The sequence below is a fragment of the Emys orbicularis genome, chromosome 9 (genome assembly GCF_028017835.1).
Source record: "Emys orbicularis isolate rEmyOrb1 chromosome 9, rEmyOrb1.hap1, whole genome shotgun sequence".
Lineage (NCBI taxonomy): Eukaryota > Metazoa > Chordata > Testudines > Emydidae > Emys > Emys orbicularis.
The window spans coordinates 18017490-18038088 of record NC_088691.1 but is presented as its reverse complement, the minus strand read 5'-3'; the positions used below and the strand labels follow the sequence as shown (position 1 = coordinate 18038088).

The window sequence follows — 20599 nt, the reverse complement described above, 5'->3', positions numbered from 1 at the left end:
TATCCGCCTGTAGGCGGGACTGAGGTGCACCAGTTCTGGAGAGCCCTCAATGGCAGGGAAACGATGATAAAGTGAGATATATCTAGATAACCCTGGCAAGTGACCCGTACCCAACACCCTGCAGAGGAAGGCAAAAAATCCCCAGTCACTGCCAATCTGACTTGGAAAATTCTTTCTTGACCCCACGTATGGTGATCAGTTAGACCGTGAGCATTTGAACAGGAACCCTCCAGCCAAGCACCTGAGAGAGAGAATGCTCAGTGCCACCTCAGAGGCCTGACTCTCTCCATTCAATGTAATCTCCAGCTGTGGCCAATTCTGATGCTTCAGAGAAAGGAGCAGGGCTAGACAACCTATGGCATGCGTGCCAAAGGCGGCACACGAACTGATTTTCAATGGCACTCACATTGCCTGGGTCCTGGCCACCAGTCCAGGGGGCTCTGCATTTTAATTTAATTTTAAATGAAGCTTCTTAAACATTTTAAAAACCTTATTTACTTTACATACAACAATAGTTTAGTTATATATTATAGACTTATAGAAAGAGACCTTCTAAAAACGTTAAAATGTATTACTGGCACGTGAAACCTTAAATTAGAGTGAATAAATGAAGACTCGGCACACCACTTCTGAAAGATTGCCAACCCCGGGAAAGGAGATTTAAAAAATAAAACAAAGCAAAATACCACACAGTGGAGGGGGGGAAAGAATATCTTCCTGACCCCTGCAGATGGCCGGCTGAAACCCTGAAGCATAAGCTTATATTCCTAAAAGACAAACTGGAAGTGAACCCCAGGCTGTTGAGCCCTGCCCCTACCATCACATGCAAGCCTGTCATTACTTGGTCACATATGAGTAGTCCACTTCTTTCAAGTGAACGGTATAAACACATTTTTGAAAAGGAAAAGGAGAAATAAATAGAAAGCTAAATTTGGGTGAGATTGAAAATAGTGAATGATGATAAGGAGGAAAATGAGATTAAAAGATCCATGAGGGTTATTACTGGTCAGGAAAACATGTAATTACCACTGATCAGCCACACTGCAAACCAATGGCATAATGACTGCCTAATACAAAAATAAATGGTACTACTTAGGTGTTCTAATGGGAAGTAACAGTTTCCATGTTGTAGATACCCACTAATGTTGTATAACACATTTTGTGGATAAAGCTCATTGTGCAACATTTGTGAAGTGTACAGCAGTCATTTTTCAATACAGCTGCAGTCAGAACCTGTTAATTCTCATTTGAGACACAAGTCACCATTCGGTAATAAAATTAGTATCTATGAAAACAAGTTATTTTTCCATAGAACAACAGTGCCACTCTAAACGTGTGAAGGAAGCGATAAGAGTAGAAGCCTGAAGAGTTTGCAAAATCCTAAAGTGAAATCATGGCCCCAGAGAAGTTGATGGCAAAACTTCCATTAACTTCAGTGGGGCCAGGATTTCCCCCCTGTACTTCTGCAATCAACATGTGAGATATTTGAGTCTGTCTAAATGTCAAGAAACCCCCCCACAAAAATGATCATTCAGTGTCAGACTGTGACATCGTTACTCACATTGAATAAATACATCACTCTTTGATATTGTCCCACTCATTACAATGGGACTACTTTTGGAATAAGCTACTAGTCAATATGAGTAAGGGTGGGCAGAAAGTAGCTCTCAGCCCTTGCAAAATAGGCAATAGAATGCACCCCAGCAAGTTCGGACAAGATGTAAAGGATTTTGTCAAGTAAACAAATTCTTGAAAAACTGGTCTTAGAAAGCATGACACACACATTTAGATGAGGGAAAAGGCACAAATTACCAGTTTTACAAGGATGAATTAAGTCTTCAAATAAGGATCTAAATCACCATTTGTCCTTAGAAAATAAATGTGATTTCCAATGCATTCAGTATAAAATAAGTGATGTGCAAGAAATAAGCTCTCTTACCTAAACATTTCTGATATCTCTACAGTTGCCAGCCAGAAACTGTATGAATTAGCGTAGTAATTACAAGTACCACGACCATGACACTCAATAAAAGGAGCTGAGCGGAATTCTTCCAAACAGGAACCTGGGGATGCCAAGGCCTGTCCAGAGCCCTCTGCACCAGCACTAGTGTGCTAGAAAAGAAACAACGTGTAAGTTAAATTGGGATCCATAAGCACTAGGAGAAGTCAAAAAATCAAGTTAATTCTTTTTTCCTGTTTGTTAAGACAATGCCGTAGATAACGTTCACCTAGGGTTACCGATTACAGTGGCATCTGAATTTTGGGAAATAACTGATCTCTGTTACCATAGTTGGCAGCTACAGGTAAATGTCATTTTAATGGTACAAACTGTAGTTTGTAACAGAAAATCCCGAAGTAGCTAGTACAAAACACAAACAGTTAACAGTAAATTTGGGGAGAGAGGAGGAGGCCCTTACCATCATGAAAGAATAACCAATCCAAAGAGAGTCCCAACCTTGCGGACATGATGGAATTTGAATGGTCTGACTGTGGACAGCAATAACCATGGCAGGAGCTTCACACACTGCACATCTGAACATGAGGAGAGGTATAAAAGAAACATTACGCCATTACAATAATGTATTAAGTAAGCCAAATACAAATTTTATTTCAGAAGAATTTAGAGAAATGACAGGAAAAATTGGGGAAAAAAATGTAAGAAAGGCTGCTGTAACAATTTAGATCTACTGCACCCCTCGAACAGTTTTATATGTATGCAGAATTTCCCACTGCATCAGTGAAACAAATAGGAATACAGAACAGAATTTTTTTTTTATCTAATTGCATTGAGTACCTTTAAAAAAAACTAACCCTTAATGAGCCCAATCAACCACTTCTTACGCAGGCAAAATTGGGAGAGCTCTGTTTAAAAATACATACTACAGTAGACTCCTTAAAAGGTGCCAGACTGACAGTACTGAAAGCTAGCGTCCTTTGGTTTTCCACATAATAGGTCAAATACATAGTGGTAGTACTAGCTTGCCACACTATCCTGCCTGTTGTGCACTAATCCTGATTTCAAGGGAACGGTGCCACAGGTCAGAAAGTGGAGTTCAGTCTTCAGAATAATCTGAGCATGATCCAAAGGCCATTGAAAGATTCCCAATGGCTTAAATGGGCATTGGATCAGGCCCTCGGTCATTAGCTTGTCATCTGAGACTGTTAGAACGTATGCCAGTCATACTGGGTTTGTATCCAAATCGTAAAAGCCACAAAGTAATAGACTCCAAATGTCAACTCATTTCATCTAGACGATCCAAACAACTGTTGAAAGACAGTGACGCTACGGATATGGGCAAGATTTGAAACAGTGACCTTAAAGACAGATGTTCTTGCACTTTCATTTTAATTAATTATTAGCTCCAGGGGTGTTGGAACAATTTGTATAGTGGGGTGCTGTGAGCCATTGAACCAAACTGTAAATCCTGTATATAATGGAAACCACTTTAAGTGAGGGGGTGCTGCAGCACCCTCCGCACCCCTAGTTCCAGCACCTATGATTAGCTGGACACTCAAGCCCAATTTTGCTCTGTTACATGGCTTCCCCTCCCAGTATCTTCATGTGGAGTTGTACCTACATAAGCAGTGGCAGAAATTGGCCCAGTAATATTTTGCACAAAGCTAACAGTGAAGACTCATATTCAGAGATGTTATTTACTAGTACAGTAACTGGAGTTCTTTCAGATGATTTGTTCCTATGGGTGCTCCACTCTAGGTGTGTGTGAGCACCCGCATGCTTTCCATCAGAGATTTCTGGTAGCAGTGTCTTGGATCTGTGCCTCTGCCCTATAAATCCTTGTGCTTTGATTCAAGGGCATATAGGGGAATGCAGAACTGCCGCTGCTCCAGTTCCTTCTCAACTATAAAATCTGGCATGGCAAGGACTAGAGTGTAGAGGGGAAGGAGGGCAGGTAGTGGAGCACCCACTCAAAGAACTCCAGTTACTGTACAGGTAATTAACCTCTCCTTCTTCTTCTTCTTCTTCGAGTAGTTGTCCCTATGCGTGCTACGCTTTAGGTGATTCCCAAGCAGTGCTCCAACTACGGAGGTGGGTGCTGAGGAGAAGGATCTAGAACAGTTTGGAGAACAGCTGCACCAAAGGCTGCATCTGCTATGGAAGCATGCACAATTAGCATAGTGGTGGGAAAAGGTGTGCACAGTCCACCAGGCAGCATCTTTGAAAGTATCTACAGTGGGCAGTGGTGCTGGAACACTTTTAATAGTGGGGGTGCTGAAAGTAGTTTTTACTTTTTATTCTCATGCCCTCTCCTCCCCCTGTCTGCGCTCTTCCCCTCCCCCCCCCCCATCCACCAGAGCTGGGGCTGGGAGCAGGGCCATGTCTCCGGGTGGGGGGAACCCAGACAGGGGTAAGGGAGCTGAGATGGAGGCCACAGCTGGAGGCGGGCATGGAGGGAAGAAAAAAAAATCAGACCCCAAAGAGGCAGTGGGTCTTAAAGAACACTCTGTAAGGAGCATCTTGAGTCTGTCCCCTCTCAGCTTCCTGGGTTTGATCTTCAGCCCACATAGACCTTACACTTCAATGGTACATGAAATCCACTGAGACAGTGGAAGCAGCTGGAATGCCTGTCACTGAGGGGAAAGTCTGGCAGGGTTTGAAGCTTGGGGTTTTGGGTACAAGCCATGAAGGCCACAGACAAAAAGGGGCTGAGGGCAGGCAGGAAGTCCCGACCATGAAAAGAAAGGTGGGGGGAACCCCCTACCCCAAAAGCACATAGCTTGCACAGAGGAAAAAAATAAAACCACAAACTAAAGAAAAGAAAAGAAAAAGCAAGCAAGCAAAGTAATGCTAAAGCTACTGGGCACCACAACTCTCCATCTCTAGCCACAGGTGGTTGAGAAGGAACTGGAGCAGATAAACTCCCCTATTTATCCTTGGATTGGAGCATGAGGATGTGTAGGGCGCAGGTATTGGCATACGGACACTGCTACCAAAAATCTCTGATTGAAAGCTCATAGGCGTGTTCACATACCTATAGGAACAACTACTCAAAGAATTGCAGAATCTCTACCAGATGAGTCAAAAAAGGCTTCTCGATGGGTCAAGCTGGGAAGAGCTTTTTTTTCTAGAAGTTACTCTGGGTACCTTTGAGCAACCATCCAGTCCCCACAAAATTTTAAGTCTTTGTGCCAGATAAGAGCAGCAATTCTGTATTGGCTTGCGATGAAAAGTAGAGACAAGGTCCTGACCACTTATGCTCATTAAAGATTCCCTTGACACTTTTATAAAAAAGACTAGGCTTGCTAGATCCGGCATCCAGACCAACTTCCAGGTTGGTAGTTAGTTTCTGCTCACCCCTTCCTTCTAGTTTCCACTGGATAAGGCATTCTTCACTTTCTGTCCGGAACTTTGATACAGTGCTGCTGGGCATTGTTTAAAAGGTTTCCCATAGGACATTACATTTCAAGGATGCATGAAATATATTTAAATATAGGGCCAAATTTTCAGTTGGCAAAATTCCCCCAAAAGCAATGTAGTTTTGCCAGCTGAGAATTTGGCTCATAGTTTGTAAAGTTTGTTAAGTACTCTGGGATCCTTGGGTGAAAGGAAATATGCAAACATCTGTCTCTCTTCATAAGATATGATTATATGTTCTTTATGTCACTAATTGTCTCTCCTTGTGTATGTTCATAGCCTCTAGTACGTTGTGGGTGCTACATAAATCATAAAAATATGCCCAGATGCACAATTTAAGGTTATATGCTATTCAAAGAGCAGAGTTGATGGGACTTTGTGAGGTCGTGATTTGGGCCCAGAATTGTAGGCTTTGTTACTCAAGTTTCACAAACCTTGATATTAACAGAAATGTTTTCAGAAATGTAAATAGGTCCATTCAAAACAATCTCTTTTTGCCTGGATTGTCCTGCAGGGTTTGCAACCCAAATACTATAGCATTGTGATGCTGCTGAGAACCAGAAGGTGAAAATGGTTTTAAAAAGGGAAACTAGTCTAGTCTACTTTCACTGTCCATGCTAAATAAAGCACAAGAAGGGCTGTGCATAAATGAGAAGTAAAAACAGACATTTAAAAGCTTTGGGCCTATTAATGTGTTTTTTAAATGATGATGTCCCCTTAAAAGCACCAAAATTCATGCGATTTTAGATCAACGGATAGATTAAAAATGAAAAACAATGAAAATGTCCATGGCATTCTTAGGTGCCATGGAAATAAAAGTAGCAATCCGTAGTGGTTGCCAGTCCCCTGCTCTGAGGCACTAGACTGGATTACACACATAACACATTCACCGCCAGTAAAATAAGAAGTTGTTCTATTATTCCTCAGAGAAAATACATACAATATGTATGTATTAAAAGATTAATCTTTTTACCATGTCTTAATATTCAGCCTGCAGGCCCAAAACCACATTTCAACAAGACGTGCTATCTATTCAGATCCCACACAAAATCTTACGGCATATTTTGGCTCACCGGCTAATGAATGGCTGAATGCTCTGCCCAGTCAGTGGCTCCATGCTCATTGGCATTGGCTTTGGAGTGGACAGCCAATAGGAATAATCATTTCTTGATGCAAAATTACACACATTGTTGATGTTACAGAACATGAAGGGCATGGTGCTGAAACGGCGGAGACAGCTCCCAGCAGTACCTACAGAATAAGATATACACATATATGAATTATGATACAGAAAAGAAATCTCATCTTACTGTGCTTAAAGGAAATGTAGCGCCCCCCCTCCCCCTTTTAAACACTATCTGCATATTCTTCTCAGCCTCTTATGAATGCACAGCATGGATTACCAAACTGCAATATGCGGGCAAAATATTGCCTGTGAATTTCAGTGTGTGAACACTCATCTTTAAGGTGCAGGTGCAAGCCCATGGAAATGACAGATCTCAGCGGTCAAGTCCCTATCTTTATCTGAATGACCTCCTGAGCTGTAGGATTCTCAGGGATTTCAAGGAATCAGAGAATTGTGAGAAGAAGCTGAAGCTTCCTTCCCCTGTAAAAGGACGCACCAATAGTGCATACGATGCATCTCACCTAAGTCCTGGCCATGGGCTCTCTCATTTCCCTGCACGTACAGAAGAGAAAATCCATCGTATATCCTTATTGTTCCTTGTGGGCACAGTGGTGTGTCTGTAGTCTGGCTGTGTCGAGTTATAAGGAATCCATGAGCAACAGAAGCTGTTCCAGGAGGACCTGGTGGGCCTTGCAAGCCATCAGGACCAGGGGGTCCCTGTGTACCTTGAAAGCCTGTTTACACAGGAGAAGCACAATGCAGACATTTGTTCACATATCTGTTAACTACACGAGAACATTTCATGCAAGGAACACAGCACACTTTGAACACATTCATGAAGCCCAAACGCTCCTACAAATCAGGTGAATATTCTCCCCGGTTTTCAAAAGGGGTTTTCAAAAGGTAAATAAGTGCAGGCCTGTAGAAATGAAGGACCTGATTTTCAGAGGTATGGAAGCAGCCACACCTCCCAAACTCCCATTGACCTCGGTTGGCTCTAGAATTGCTCAGCATGTCTGAAAATTAACCCAGAAGAGCCCAATGTTCTAAACTGCACATGACAGCAAGCAAAACCGATTGTCTAATCAGCCTGTGCAATGTTTCTTAGGTACTCAATGGCTCCAACAAGGAGGAAGGTTGGTCCAGTGGTTAGGGTGCTAGTCTGCAATTTGGGAGACCTTTGTGCAATACCCTGCTCCAGGGTACTTTCACAGGCTTCCGGTGTGGTCTTAGGCAAGTCATTTAAGTCCCTCAGTGACTGTTCCCCAGCTATAAAATAATGAGACTAATAGTATTGCCATATCTCACAGGTGTGTTCTGAGGATAAATGCCTTAGTGATTGAGAAGTGCTCAGAAACTACAGTAAGTGGGGGCCATAGAGTACTGTAGTTAGCTATGAACAGGGTAGGTAAGCCATTCCAAACCCACACAACTGTATGTGCAGCGTAGCAAGTTAGCCCTACCTGACTTGCTTACAGGTCACAAAGCAAGTCAATGGCAGAGCTGAGCTAAGGGTCTTATGCTAGAACACACTCCCTCTCTTCGAGGAGATCCAAAATCCACTGAAATAAATGGAAAGACTGCAATGGGCTCTGGAACAGGCTCTAAGAATGGAAGATAAAATATGCCATAACAACCTTAGAGCAGAGCATAAAAAACGTGCCTGGGAACTTCAGGGTCCCCTCTTTGTCATTGCTCTTAATTAGCTAAGTTTTAAGACTCAATTTCTAGAATGTTGGATCTTTTTCCTTCCTGGTTCTTAAGAACATTCTCTTCTTGCATGTTTTCAAACTATGCTAACAGAATATTTCACAGAGCTGGTCAAAAAAACAGGGCAAACAATTCCAAAAAATATTTTGTGGAATTTTTTGCCTCTTTTTGTTGTTGAAATTTTGACCTTTTCTCACCAGCACTGATATTTAACTTCATTATGCATATTCCTTCCCATCATTTTGTTTGTCTCCTGGCTTTTTAGAAAACTTGGTACAAGTTACAATCTAGAACCTCCGCCTCCTCCAGATGAAGATTCAGCCCTGACGGTTCTGACTCTAGCATTCAAGGCATGCTACTTTGGAGCACCATCTTATTTGCATAATTTGATTCCCACCTACTCCCCACTTGCCTTCTATTTCTAGTTGATGGGTAAAATTTTCAAAAGTGACAAACACTTAAGAGTCCAAATCTCACTGAAAGTTAATGGGACTTTGGGTCCTGGTGCTTTAATAGATTTTAGCTGGTGTCTAGTTAAACTTTTCCCCTCCCCCCGTTCAGTGCCTTTGCTCCACACAGACCTGACTTGATGGAATTCTTTCCCCATGAGAACAGTTTTTCTGATTCATTGTTTCAATGCAAAAACATAACACTTTATTTTCCCAGCTTCTACTCCTCTTTGTTTGTTACTGTCCTAATTATACACCATGTGTCACAGGCTGTGAAGAGTGTTCTATTGAACTCAAAACAAAGTGAAATAAAACAACATCCAGGGAATGGATCCGGCAACAATACTGGTACTGAGTCTGCCACTGGGCAGTTTTAAGACTAATGACTTTTACAAGCCTACAGCATATGCCAGCAAAAACACCGTATTGGACTATCTAACACAGGCCTGCACAACTCGTAAAGCGGCGAGGGCCATATTACTCCAAAGAAAACAGCTGAGGGCCGAAACCCCCCGAGCGCCGCCAACCCCCCCCCCCCCGCCAGCGCCACCCAGCCCCCCCGAAACACAACCCCCCCCCCAGCGCTGCCCGCCCCACAGAAACAACCCCCCCAGCGCCGCCCCACCGAAACAACAGTATTGAACCTTGGTAATATGTTATAGCGGGCCCCTAAGGTACTATAATTAAGGTAAAAGAAAAATGTCTTTTTGCTAGAAGTAGAATAAGATCTTCCCCCCACTTTGTAATCAATTGCCCTGTTGAATGAAAGAGGTGTGAATGAGGAAGGTGTGGAAGGCAGGCACCTCCAGACAGCTGCAACCCTTGGAGAGGGCAGGGCCGGCTCTAGGATTTTTGCCGCCCCAAGCAAAAAATTTTTTGGCTGCCTTCCCGGCCCCACCCCAACTCCACCCCTCCACCCCTTCCGAACCCCTTCCCCAAATCCCCAGCACCGCCTCCTCCCCCGGCGTGCCGCATTTCTCCCCCCCCCCCCCCCATTGCTTCCTGCGGGCCCCCCGTGACCTCCTCAGCCCTCCACCCGCCCGGCTCGCCTACTCATTCCCCGCCACTGCCCGCCTGCTTGCCTACTCAGCCCCCCTCCCTCACCCGCCGCTTGCCTACTCACCCCCCGCGGGCCACACAGTGAGCCCACGCGGGCCGCATGCGACCCCCGGGCCGCATGTTGTGCAGGCCTGATCTAACAGCAGGATAGCTGGGACACCCTATTCCAAAAATGTAACATTGTTGCATGTGAATTGCAACAGAATACAAGTCCTGACATTTGTCTGCATTCTTAAGATGCGATTTAAAAAATATATATATATTTTTATTTTTTTTACATACCAACCCCCTTTCTCCTCACCAGAACTAGGGTACTTATTATACCTGGTTGGCCGGGAAGTCCTCTCTCGCCTTTGCGTCCTCCTGGACCATCAAATCCAGGAAGTCCATCTCGCCCAGGATCCCCAGGAAGGCCTATTGGACCTAGAAAAATAAATGGAGCAATGAAAGTTACACTCTTGCAAGCACACCTAAGTCTCAGCAAATAAACCCAGGAACCCTCTGGAGGAAACTGTCTACTGCATCCTAGAACAAATGGTCTATTGCATCCTGTTAACTAGTCACTTCCTATAAACATAAGCAGTAAAGCCTGCAGTCCACAGTGATCATACCTGGCAATCCTGGTGGGCCTGACAATCCAGGTGGCCCTTTCAATCCAGGCTGGCCTGGTGGACCTGGAGGACCCGGGTCACCTTTTACTACAATGGTTTGTCCAGCAGGGCCAGGTAAGCCTGGTGGACCTAGGATAAAGAAAGTTTGTATTAGAGAGACAGACAATCCAAGATGGAGGTGACTCCAAAAGACACACAGGGAAGTTTGATTAGTTCATCAGCCCTATAATTCTTTAAGATGACATCAGCCAAGAGATCTGATCAATGGAATAAACAGTGCAACTAGAGGTTCAAGTCAAAATTTGCTCTTAGTTGCATCCTTGCAAAAAGGATAGACTGACTCTTATAGGGGCTGTTCCATATATCCAAGGAAACACAGAGTAAAGTCAGCTTTATTACTGGTGTTAAACTGTGCTGAAGTCCTTTTCTCCATGGTACCCTTGAGTCAACACGAAACAACCACATAGAAAAAACTCAGCGGAGGAAGTGTTGGAACGGGAAATCATCAGCTACCCCCTCCTGAGCAGCTTCTTTCCACTGAATGAAGAGGAATGGGTCTACATCAGATATCTAAGTGGCTTTTCCCTTACTAGGAAAGTGGAAGGAAAGTTTTAAAAACAATGAATGGTGTTTGTTATTTTTATAATGGTGTTTAAATTGCTGTTCATATCATAGCACAACAAGGACAAATTCCATTGCTGGGGTATCTCTGCCCAACCTGAGTGAGTTACACCAGGAATGGACTTGGTTCCATGCCTTTGGGTCCAATTCTACCTCCCTGAAGACAAGGGTAGCATCAACCATGATTCATACCTGGTGAACCTGATGGGCCTTGATCACCTTTAAAACCAATTGCTCCTGGAGGGCCAATGGGACCCTTCATACCTGAAACACCAAACCAATACAGTTACACAGGGAAAGTATGTGCTTCCTGAAAAAATCTACAGCATGAGTGCCCAAAGCGGGCTCTTCTCCTCTACTAGTTGGACATTACTGAGTTCTAAAGGCTTTGTTTGAAATGATTTTTAAATACCTGGAAATCCTGGAACACCTGGAACCCCAGGATCACCTTTCATTCCATTCAGGCCGGGACGACCAGGATCACCCTAAACAAAGTAGCTTCACAATTATTTAATCCTCTCATTGAGTCTCAGGAGAGAAAAAAGGTGGACTGGGGACAAACAAGAATCTATAGGATTTCCAAGCTTTCTTGCTACACTTAGAGAGCCAGGAAACAGCACCATGAATGTATAAATCCACAGCAAAAAAAGGAGAGCATGCAATAGGGCTCATTTATTATTACATCTGTGAACAGGACCAGTGGGTGGCCTACAGTGGTATATAACACACACACACACACACACACACACACACACACCTCTCTCTCTCTCTCTCTGACTGGGAGATTTGCCATCATCCCTCACTGGCAAGGGGCAACAGAGCAAGGATGACGCATTAGCTACTGTTGCTCTCACTTGGACACTATGGAGAAATCCTGCCCAGCCACCTGTGTGGGGGAGGGAAGAGGGTTAGCGGTGATCCCAACATCCTCTACACCTCCTCTGCCCACTAGAAGCCAGGATCTGTTCCAGAGTGTTAGAAACTACAGTCTGGCTTTAGGTTCATTATAAAATGCATCTTCCAACTAGAAGGCTCCATATTTTACTCTTTTTAAAAATAAAACACTCCCAGCTAGAAATACGCATCACTCCTTATCATACCTGGCGTCCAGGTTGTCCTTGATCTCCTTTTAGACCAGGGAGGCCAGGCTGGCCTGACTGACCTGGGTTTCCTTTTTCTCCTTTAAATCCTCCATTTCCACGGGGACCCCGTGGACCTTCTGGCCCTGGCAGACCTTGATATTACATAACAGATGTTCATGGATCAGTATGAGTCAGCCTGCCCATGACTCCTGTGCATTCTGTATGGATTTGCATATAAGGACTGTGGTCTCTACATTAAAATATCTATATTTTAGCTCGGCTTCCCCCCCCACCCAATGCAAAGTGCATGGCTAGGGCCAATCTAATGCGAATGCATAGCGTTTTCCCCTTCTTGAGTGTTTTCTTGATTGACCAACTCCATTGTGAAAGCCAGTGTCACAGAGTGACACACACAGAGTGACACACACAGAGCGTAAAATGCTGCCACCTACTGCAGACAGAGTTTGACGTTTCCATTGAGGGAAGCAGGACCGGTGTACCCCCTCCCCAAAGTGCTGCTCCTGACTGGGGAAGGTAAAAAATGCCACTAAATCCTGCATCTCTTAGAGGCTGTTCCACCTCTAAGAGGCAGAGGAGACAGGCATAGGGGTAAGAGCAGAGCCTTCCTCAACCAAAGCTCAGGGGTGAATGCCCTTTCAGTTGATTAATCTCCTCTCCAATAATTAGGCTGATTTCAATATATAAACCCCAATGGAGATTGGACATCTGTTTCAATTATTTTCTCTAACATTCAGGATTAGTTTTTTCTTAAATGTGCACTCAACGAATTTCTCCACTGAGCAGTAGGGAGTACCTAAACACGACCCTGGGGATTGCATTACCCTTTCCTTTATGTAGACAGAGGGTGAAATACCCTGTTGTTGACATTTTCATGTAAGTTCATAAAAACAACTCATAGTATGTTGAAAACAAAACACCTGATCAGATCATTTCACCTTTGTTCCACAGTGATAAATACAAGGTCATCGTTACTCATATGTGACACAAACCTCATGGCAAGTAAAATGGAAAGTGCTACTATGATTTAAGTCACATATCCATTTATACCTTTATATGTGGAGATGAAGGGGTCTAACAAATAGAGTCTTCACTTTGCTGGAGAATTCATGACTTTCTCCTCCTTAATTCTACCCATGTAATATGATTTTATAAGTGTACTGGCTTTTCAATTCTTCTGAAACCGTTAACAATTTAAAGTCTCCCTTTAAAGTCCTCAAAGAGGCCATGTACAGAGAATGGATTTGATGAGTGAGATTTCTGCATGCAGTTCTGAAGATAAAACCCTAACCATTTCTTTTTAAAATTCAGTAGCAATTTAGTGCCACATATCAAACAAGTCGTGCAGTTGACAGCTACAGACACATGCCACCATACAAGCTTATTCTTAAGAGAAACTGAATCTGGTACTGCACACATGAGAACTAATTACAGGTTACCTTCTCAGGTATGCTAACTGTCAACAGGTACCATCTACAGGGTACCCACAGCACTTAAAAACAATCTTTGAATTACAGAGAAACATCAATTTTTCGTATGACAAATGCAATGCAGTAAAATAAATTGACCAAGTTAAGAATCTAACCTGGAGGACCTGGAAGGATCAGAGTTCACCAAAGCCCAATGATCGATGTTAGAAGGATCAGACATCACACAGTACAAAACAAGATTACTAGTTAGAAATAGTACGGATGATAGTATATGCACTAAACAATAACCCGTTTCACCAGTATATTTTGTATTTACAACATAATCAACATGCATGCAAAAAACCATACATGAGTGGGCAAATATAGACATTTTCACATACAACTTATTCTGGTGATTAGGCTACTAAGGCCAACATGACACTCTTCATTAAATCAGAAACTTAAGCTTTACTGAAGAGCATGTTTTTGCTTTAACGTTACAAGTGAGGTCTGCTGCCAGTTAGTCCTATACAAATGAGGATTGTCCTAAGTAACCATTTCACTGACAACACTCAGTCTCTGCGTGGCCTGGAGTCTGGTGATATCCAATTTAATGAATAGATTCAGAAGTTTGCACCTTCTTTTTGGCTGAAATTCATCTCTGTGCAGAGGGTTAGCACACGATGCAATCACCACTTAAGTCCCACTGCACAGATGCGAATGTCACCATTTGTGAAAGGAAGTTGAAGAGCAGAATACTAGTGAGCAATACAAAAAAATGGAACAAAAGAAATTTTTTTAAATGTGCACTGGTCAGGTGCTAGAAATGTAATCTGGAGGAAAATATATAGCATGACATGTACATCTATCCTTAGAACTGTTCTCTTGTTGACATTGTTCTTGATAAAAAAAATGCCACAAAATGCTAATTGGTCTGTTTTAATTTCTTAGGGAGATTTTTTTATGCTGCAACACACTTGGAAAGCCAATTTAAGGGTTCTTCTGTTCAGTGCAGGCAAGTCTTTAGTGATCGTCTCCCTGACATCCTCCAGAATTAAGACAATCTGGATCCATCACCCCTCACCCATTTTCATGTCAGTGAAATGATTTAAATATATATTTCATGCAACGTTCAGCTAAAAACCACAGTAAACATGTCAGGTTTATCTCAATGCTCTATTTTTCTACACTTTTGACACTTTATTAATACTAGCTTTATAATGGTTAAAAATAGCATCTTGTTGCTAATGTTAATTTCTTATAAAATGTATGTAAGTTTTGCTATGATTTCCAAATACGATGCATGACTAGCTGAGAGTCTGTGCTGAATTTGGTGAGATAGAGAGTATTAGACAAAGCTTGGAGCGGGGCTAGCTCAGGTGGCCCTCTGTCATGAACTGCAGCCCCTCTGCTTACCCAAGATGCGGTGCCTCTCCTGAAGCATGACTGCTATTCAAGCCACACTGTATGACGGTTTTGTGATGCAGACAAAACCACAATTAGATAAAAAGAGGAGACCACATTCTTTTTATACTTTAAGATCTAGAGTGAGATGTGGACATAGGTTGGTACATTAAGTCTCTAGCAGCACTTAGTGTACACAGTTAAAACTAAATTGGATTCATTATTGAACTTTGATCACAGCACTTTGTTTCCTAAAAGTCATCAGAGCAAAACTTTCAAGACTTCATTGAATAAAATTGTAATTACATAGATATGCCAAGTCATTTTCATTCTAAAGACAGACACTGGGACTTTACAACATCTGGCTAGTGCTACATGCACAGTATACTATGATTTAAATAAATCTGAAAAAATGGCTAAGCACTTATGAAACATCTTCTGCAGCCTTATAGAGGAGATAGCTTTGTGCTCCAATTTAGTTAGACTAGTAAATGGCAATGGAAGCCTCTCTGTGTTCTACTAACTTTATGGAGATGAAATAAGGTTATGAAAATAAGGGCTTGTCTACATGGGAAAATTATACTGGCATAAGCTAACGTGAATTTGAAGTGCTATAGTTATACTGGTATAGTCACTGGGTAGGCACTTGTATTCTCAAACAAGAGGGCCTTTTTGGGGTAGTTTATGTCACTTTGGAAGGCATTTAAGCTTAAAAAATGCCATTCTAATTCTAAAATAAGAGGGCCCACACAGGGAGTTATACCAGTTTAACCATATCAGTATAACTGGCAAAGCTTTCATGTGTAGACAAGCCCTAAGCGAGCTATTCATAATAACTAGAACTGCGTAACAGCATGAATGGATAATCATCTTTCTGCCCAGCCTGCCCTTGGAAAAGTCTTCTTTCACTTTCCTCTATATGCACTGGCATACACATCTACTTTCCTTCCTCCTGCTGCTTGTTAAATAAAAAGCCTATAGGTCTCCTCAGACCCCAACTGGTTTGGTGAACAACAAATATTTTACAGAGAACAAGTATCACAGCAGAGGCACCACATGAGGTGCCCATTGCCTCACTTTTCTTTTATTTCATTTAGTGTTTTCCTTCTCTAAGACTCAAAACAACAATCAAGATAGCCATGTTAAATTTGCAGGACACAGAATATAAAAAATAAGGAATTCTTGGCTCTCAAAATCTACATTTAAGATTATACAAAACATATGCTTGTCAACTTTTCCAAAGAAACAACATAATAGATTATGAAGGCTAATCCAGACTGTGTTCCTTATACGGTGCCCTCACTCCTGACTGTCCATAATCAACAACTGCAGGTTTTACAGAAATGAATGTTATCATCTAACTGAACTGCAAACCATGGATCTCCAGGCAAGGGATGAGAACACTGTGCAGCATACCAGTTTTTAAAAGGGGAGGGTGGGAGAAATCTTACTTTTCCCCTTTCAGTTGGACTGGGAAGAAATATTACAAAATATATTTCCCAGTCAGGGGCGCAATCCTGCAGGCTTCTGAAAGCCACTAGTAGGGTGCCACATGGTCTTAACTCGTCTGTAGTTAGGGAACAAAGGATGCTCAGCACTTCCCAGGATCAGTCCCCAAATGATGGGCATAGTGGAGTCTGAAAGCCTGCATTTGATTCTCCTGTACTACTACACATCAAAGGTACGTATGAAGAATGACTTGGTATACCTGACTTTAGTTCTCTACATTTATACATCAACAAATGGTTTTTTAAAGTATACACATTCAACTTCATGCAAAATTACTATTTTGGAGTTAAGGGGCTAACCTGAAGGACCTGGGAGTAGGGATCAAAGTTCACCAAGGCCATCATTACAACAGGGGGAAAAACATCAAAACTGTTAGAAATGTCAATGTATTAAACTAAACCTTTCAATTTAGATTTAGCTCAATATTGCTTTACATACAGTATGCAAACACCAAACTATTATTGTTCATGGTGAATAATAAAACAGAGTTAAAAATAGTGTTTCATTCTCTTAGGAATCTGCTTTACTGTATTAGCTATTAATAAACCCTTACTATTATCATCATGCCAAACTCATTCCAGCTGTAACTCAGCAGAATGGAATAATACCGGGTTTGAATTTGGTCACTTTAACTAGTCTGAAAATACACCCAGAAGTTAACAAGCAATGGATGCAGCTGATTCACATTTTTATTTATTATTTCCTTAGAAGTGGGATAATTTGTCAGCAGCAGAGCTGCTTTTATGATTAACTGCCTGAGGTTGAAATGTTATGAAAGCAGCATTTCAACAATGGGCTATAGTCCTTTTGTTCTACAAAGTGCTGATTGTAATAGAACTGCAGTAATAGTTTGGTTTATCCACATTAGTCCATGCACAAATGAGCAAGACAAACATTTCGCTTTATACACTCCATGCAACAAAAATGGAGATGAAAGAGAGAAAACATGCCTGAGCAGAACTTCACTGGTGTTTTCCAACTGATAACCTAAAATGTGCACAAAATAATATTCTTGTCTTCTACCTTGCCAACTAATTTAGGTTAATAATTGCAGGGTTTATATGAAACATGTAAACAGGATCAGAGACCAGCAGAAATATAGCTATGCTACAAGTGAAATATGGGATCACAAATTGTTCAGAATTTAATGTTTTACCTCATACAGTTTAGATTTTGTGGGGTAACTTTTCATATGAGAAATTATTTTTAGTAAAGGCTCTGATCGTTATAGAACAGCAATCAGCTGCCCTATGGAATGTTTCATCATCATAATACTTTGCACTTGGATACCACTTTTCATCTGAAGATCTCAAAGGTCTAGCTTGTCACAGCCCTTACTTGGAGTTGCATCTACCTGCACCAGAGGTTAATTTGGCTCCAAGCTCACAATCCTAAAGACCTTAGAAAATTTATATTGAAAAAACCCCTACAACTTTCCCCCGCCCCCTAAATTGCCAATATACGGATAGCAGTTATTTTGTAAATGCACTAACTCAATGTTTAACCTTCCTCACCCAGAGCTTTCACCAATGAAAAATCCCAAATTCAGAATACTTGCGAAGTTTCAGTTTAAAAAAAAAGTGTTTTCTATTTGTAAGCAAGCAAACAACTTCACTTCAATAAGCTGCTTCTCTTGAAAATGAATGTCAAGCGCATTGGGGTGGCAATTTATAGTATTAGCTGCTAATTAATTTCAAGTCCAAGTAACAACTATAAGACAAGGCCTTGAGAGGTGAAAGACAGAATATTCACTGACACAGTCCTTAATCGCTCAAAAGTGGCATCTTAATATCGATTAATTTTCCATGAAATATATAAACACATAAATTAATCTAATTTCTCAGTACAGCAGAGATCTGCTCAGGGATGTTAACCCAGGATGGAATTCATCATTTCCAGAATTAGTAGATGCAGGAACAAGATGCAAACATGGAATGGAAAGATGAAGACTGCATTGTGTTGCACTGAATCCACTGGAACGTGTGACACGATGGAACAATGATGTGCATACATGATGTTGAGATGAAGAAACCACTATCCAATTTGATCATGCTGTGATGCTAATATGAATTTGATTTTCATGGGTCCTAGAACGATGGAGTTTATTACTTTTATTTTTGTGCACGATGAAATTCATTGATCATGTGACAATACCACAAAGGCATATTTGGCAGATGCTGCAAAAGTTGATTTGGTGCTCTCTAGATGATTGCTGTGACAACATGCTGAGAATCTCACGTTTATCAATGCATTGTATTTTGCTGCCAGGTATGAGCAGGGTCTTTCAAAAAAGAGACTAGCTGAAATCAAGATTTTTATTTGTTTTTAGTATCCTTCTTAATATTGTTGCTTTTGGCAAGACAGCCTTTTGGTTACCAAGAAATATTTAAAGGTTATACCATGGAAACACAGCTGTCAGCCACACACTATATCAAAAGAATTGGTCTGAAATTCAGAAGTTCTCAAGGCTGATAACCTGCCAGCAAAATAAAGAATTATTGATAGAGATGGACTGTTATGAACCGCATTCCTACCTGGTCTCCCCGGTACACCTTGTGGACCAGGACTACCTTTAGGACCTTCCATAGGTGGCCCAGGCAGGCCTGGTGGACCTTGTTGACCTTGTAGACCGGGGAATCCCTGGAAACCTGGTTCACCCTTCAAACCTGTAAGTCCAGGGGCTCCTGGAGGGCCAGGTAATCCCATCTCGCCCTTTTGCCCTGTTAAACCAAACAGACATGTTTATGGATGCTGTATTTAGTTTAGTTATATGTAATAATTAATGAAGATCTCCCATCTCCTAGAACTGGAAGGGACCTTGAAAGGTCATTGAGTCCAGCCCCCTGCCTTCACTAGCAGGACCAAGTACTGATTTTGCCCCAGATCCCCAAGTGGGCCCCTCAAGGATTGAACTTACAACCCTGGGTTTAACAGGCCAATGCTCAAACCACTCAGCTATCCCTCCAAACTTCAGTTGAAGTACTAGGACTTGATTCCATTCTTGCTTATAAAGGTGTAAATCTGAACACACCTCACTGGCACCAATGGCATTACACCAATGTAAAACTGGTGTGAGAGGACAATCAGACTCAGACACTCTAAAGAGCTGAGAATTCTTGCAGGACAAGAAGTTGTATAACTTGGGGCATGCAAGAGGACCTTGCTAAATCTCACTTTGCTACTCTTCAAATCCATTGATGCTCAAACTCATAAGGGTCTCACAACCCCACTTCTGAGCAAAGGTTTAATGGACATGACATTGCTGTGGTGAGATCCTCCAGTATTAAGACTTTATTCATTTCATATAATATAGCACAGAGCATTAAGACATACTGGATACAATTTTCAAAAGTGGCCAAGTGATTTAGGAGTCTTAGTCACCTTGAAAGTCAAAGGAAATTAGACTCCTAAGTGTCTAAGTCACTTCTGAAAATTTGCAAGTGACTTTTGAAAGTCACTTAGGTGCTTCTGCAAATTTTACCCATTGTCATACCTTATAACTAAGCCATATTTGTTAGGAGTAAATCAACAAAGTACAGTGCATGATGCAGTCGATTTAACCATCTTGTCTTTTTTGCTTAATTGTTAATTCACTAAGTTCAATAGTGAGCCATGGGTCTCTCAGTTACTGATGCAAATTAGAGAGGTCCTACTGTAGTATAGGAGATAAAAGGTTACTGCTACATTGTTAATTTGCTACAGCATAATGATATCAGCTAAACGTCTACCACCTTTCCCCCCTTTTGTGTGTAGATACATTTTACAAACATCCTTATTAAAAAAAGAACAATGACACTTTGCCTGATAATCCTGGGAGTCCAGGAGGTCCTGGGCGCCCAAAACCTGGTTGACCTGAAAAGAAACAGATTAATCTTTTTACAAATGTGGAGTGCTCAGATCTCCAGAAGCAGGACGCCTAGGGTGAGGATAAGAAGTTAGAATCCCTTACTGGTAATTCGGTTTCCTTAAGGGGGGGGGGGGGTTCTAACAGGGTTCTCGCTCGCTTCCACATCTCCCCTCAGAGATAAGGGATTTCCTCCAAGGTGATATGCTGCTTACATGGCATGTTTCTTTCCATCCTCAAGATGGTCTTTCACATTATGGGTTTTGGTAAATTTGCATTTGTAGTTGTGTGATAGTCGCTATTTTTAAGGGAGTACCGAAGGTTCTAGAGCAGGGATGGACATTTTTAAGGTAGTAGAGGGCCACACAACCCACTAAAATGCT

The 20599-nt window shown here is 41.8% G+C and overlaps 1 protein-coding gene across 1 annotated transcript in view; it reads right to left on the bottom strand.

The window, feature by feature from the left end:
* The window catches only part of COL4A5 (collagen type IV alpha 5 chain), a 159964-nt gene that overhangs the window by 799 nt on the left and 138566 nt on the right, over positions 1–20599 (bottom strand). Inside the window, exons 41-53 of the mRNA XM_065410920.1 lie at positions 20174–20224; positions 18907–19092; positions 16672–16680; positions 13636–13644; positions 12051–12184; positions 11363–11435; positions 11143–11214; positions 10330–10458; positions 10043–10141; positions 7022–7234; positions 6448–6625; positions 2418–2532; positions 1940–2112 (exon numbers count right to left, since the gene is read on the bottom strand). Of these exons, the coding sequence (XP_065266992.1) occupies positions 1940–2112; positions 2418–2532; positions 6448–6625; positions 7022–7234; positions 10043–10141; positions 10330–10458; positions 11143–11214; positions 11363–11435; positions 12051–12184; positions 13636–13644; positions 16672–16680; positions 18907–19092; positions 20174–20224 (1441 nt within the window). The remainder of the gene's footprint in view (positions 1–1939; positions 2113–2417; positions 2533–6447; positions 6626–7021; positions 7235–10042; positions 10142–10329; positions 10459–11142; positions 11215–11362; positions 11436–12050; positions 12185–13635; positions 13645–16671; positions 16681–18906; positions 19093–20173; positions 20225–20599) is intronic.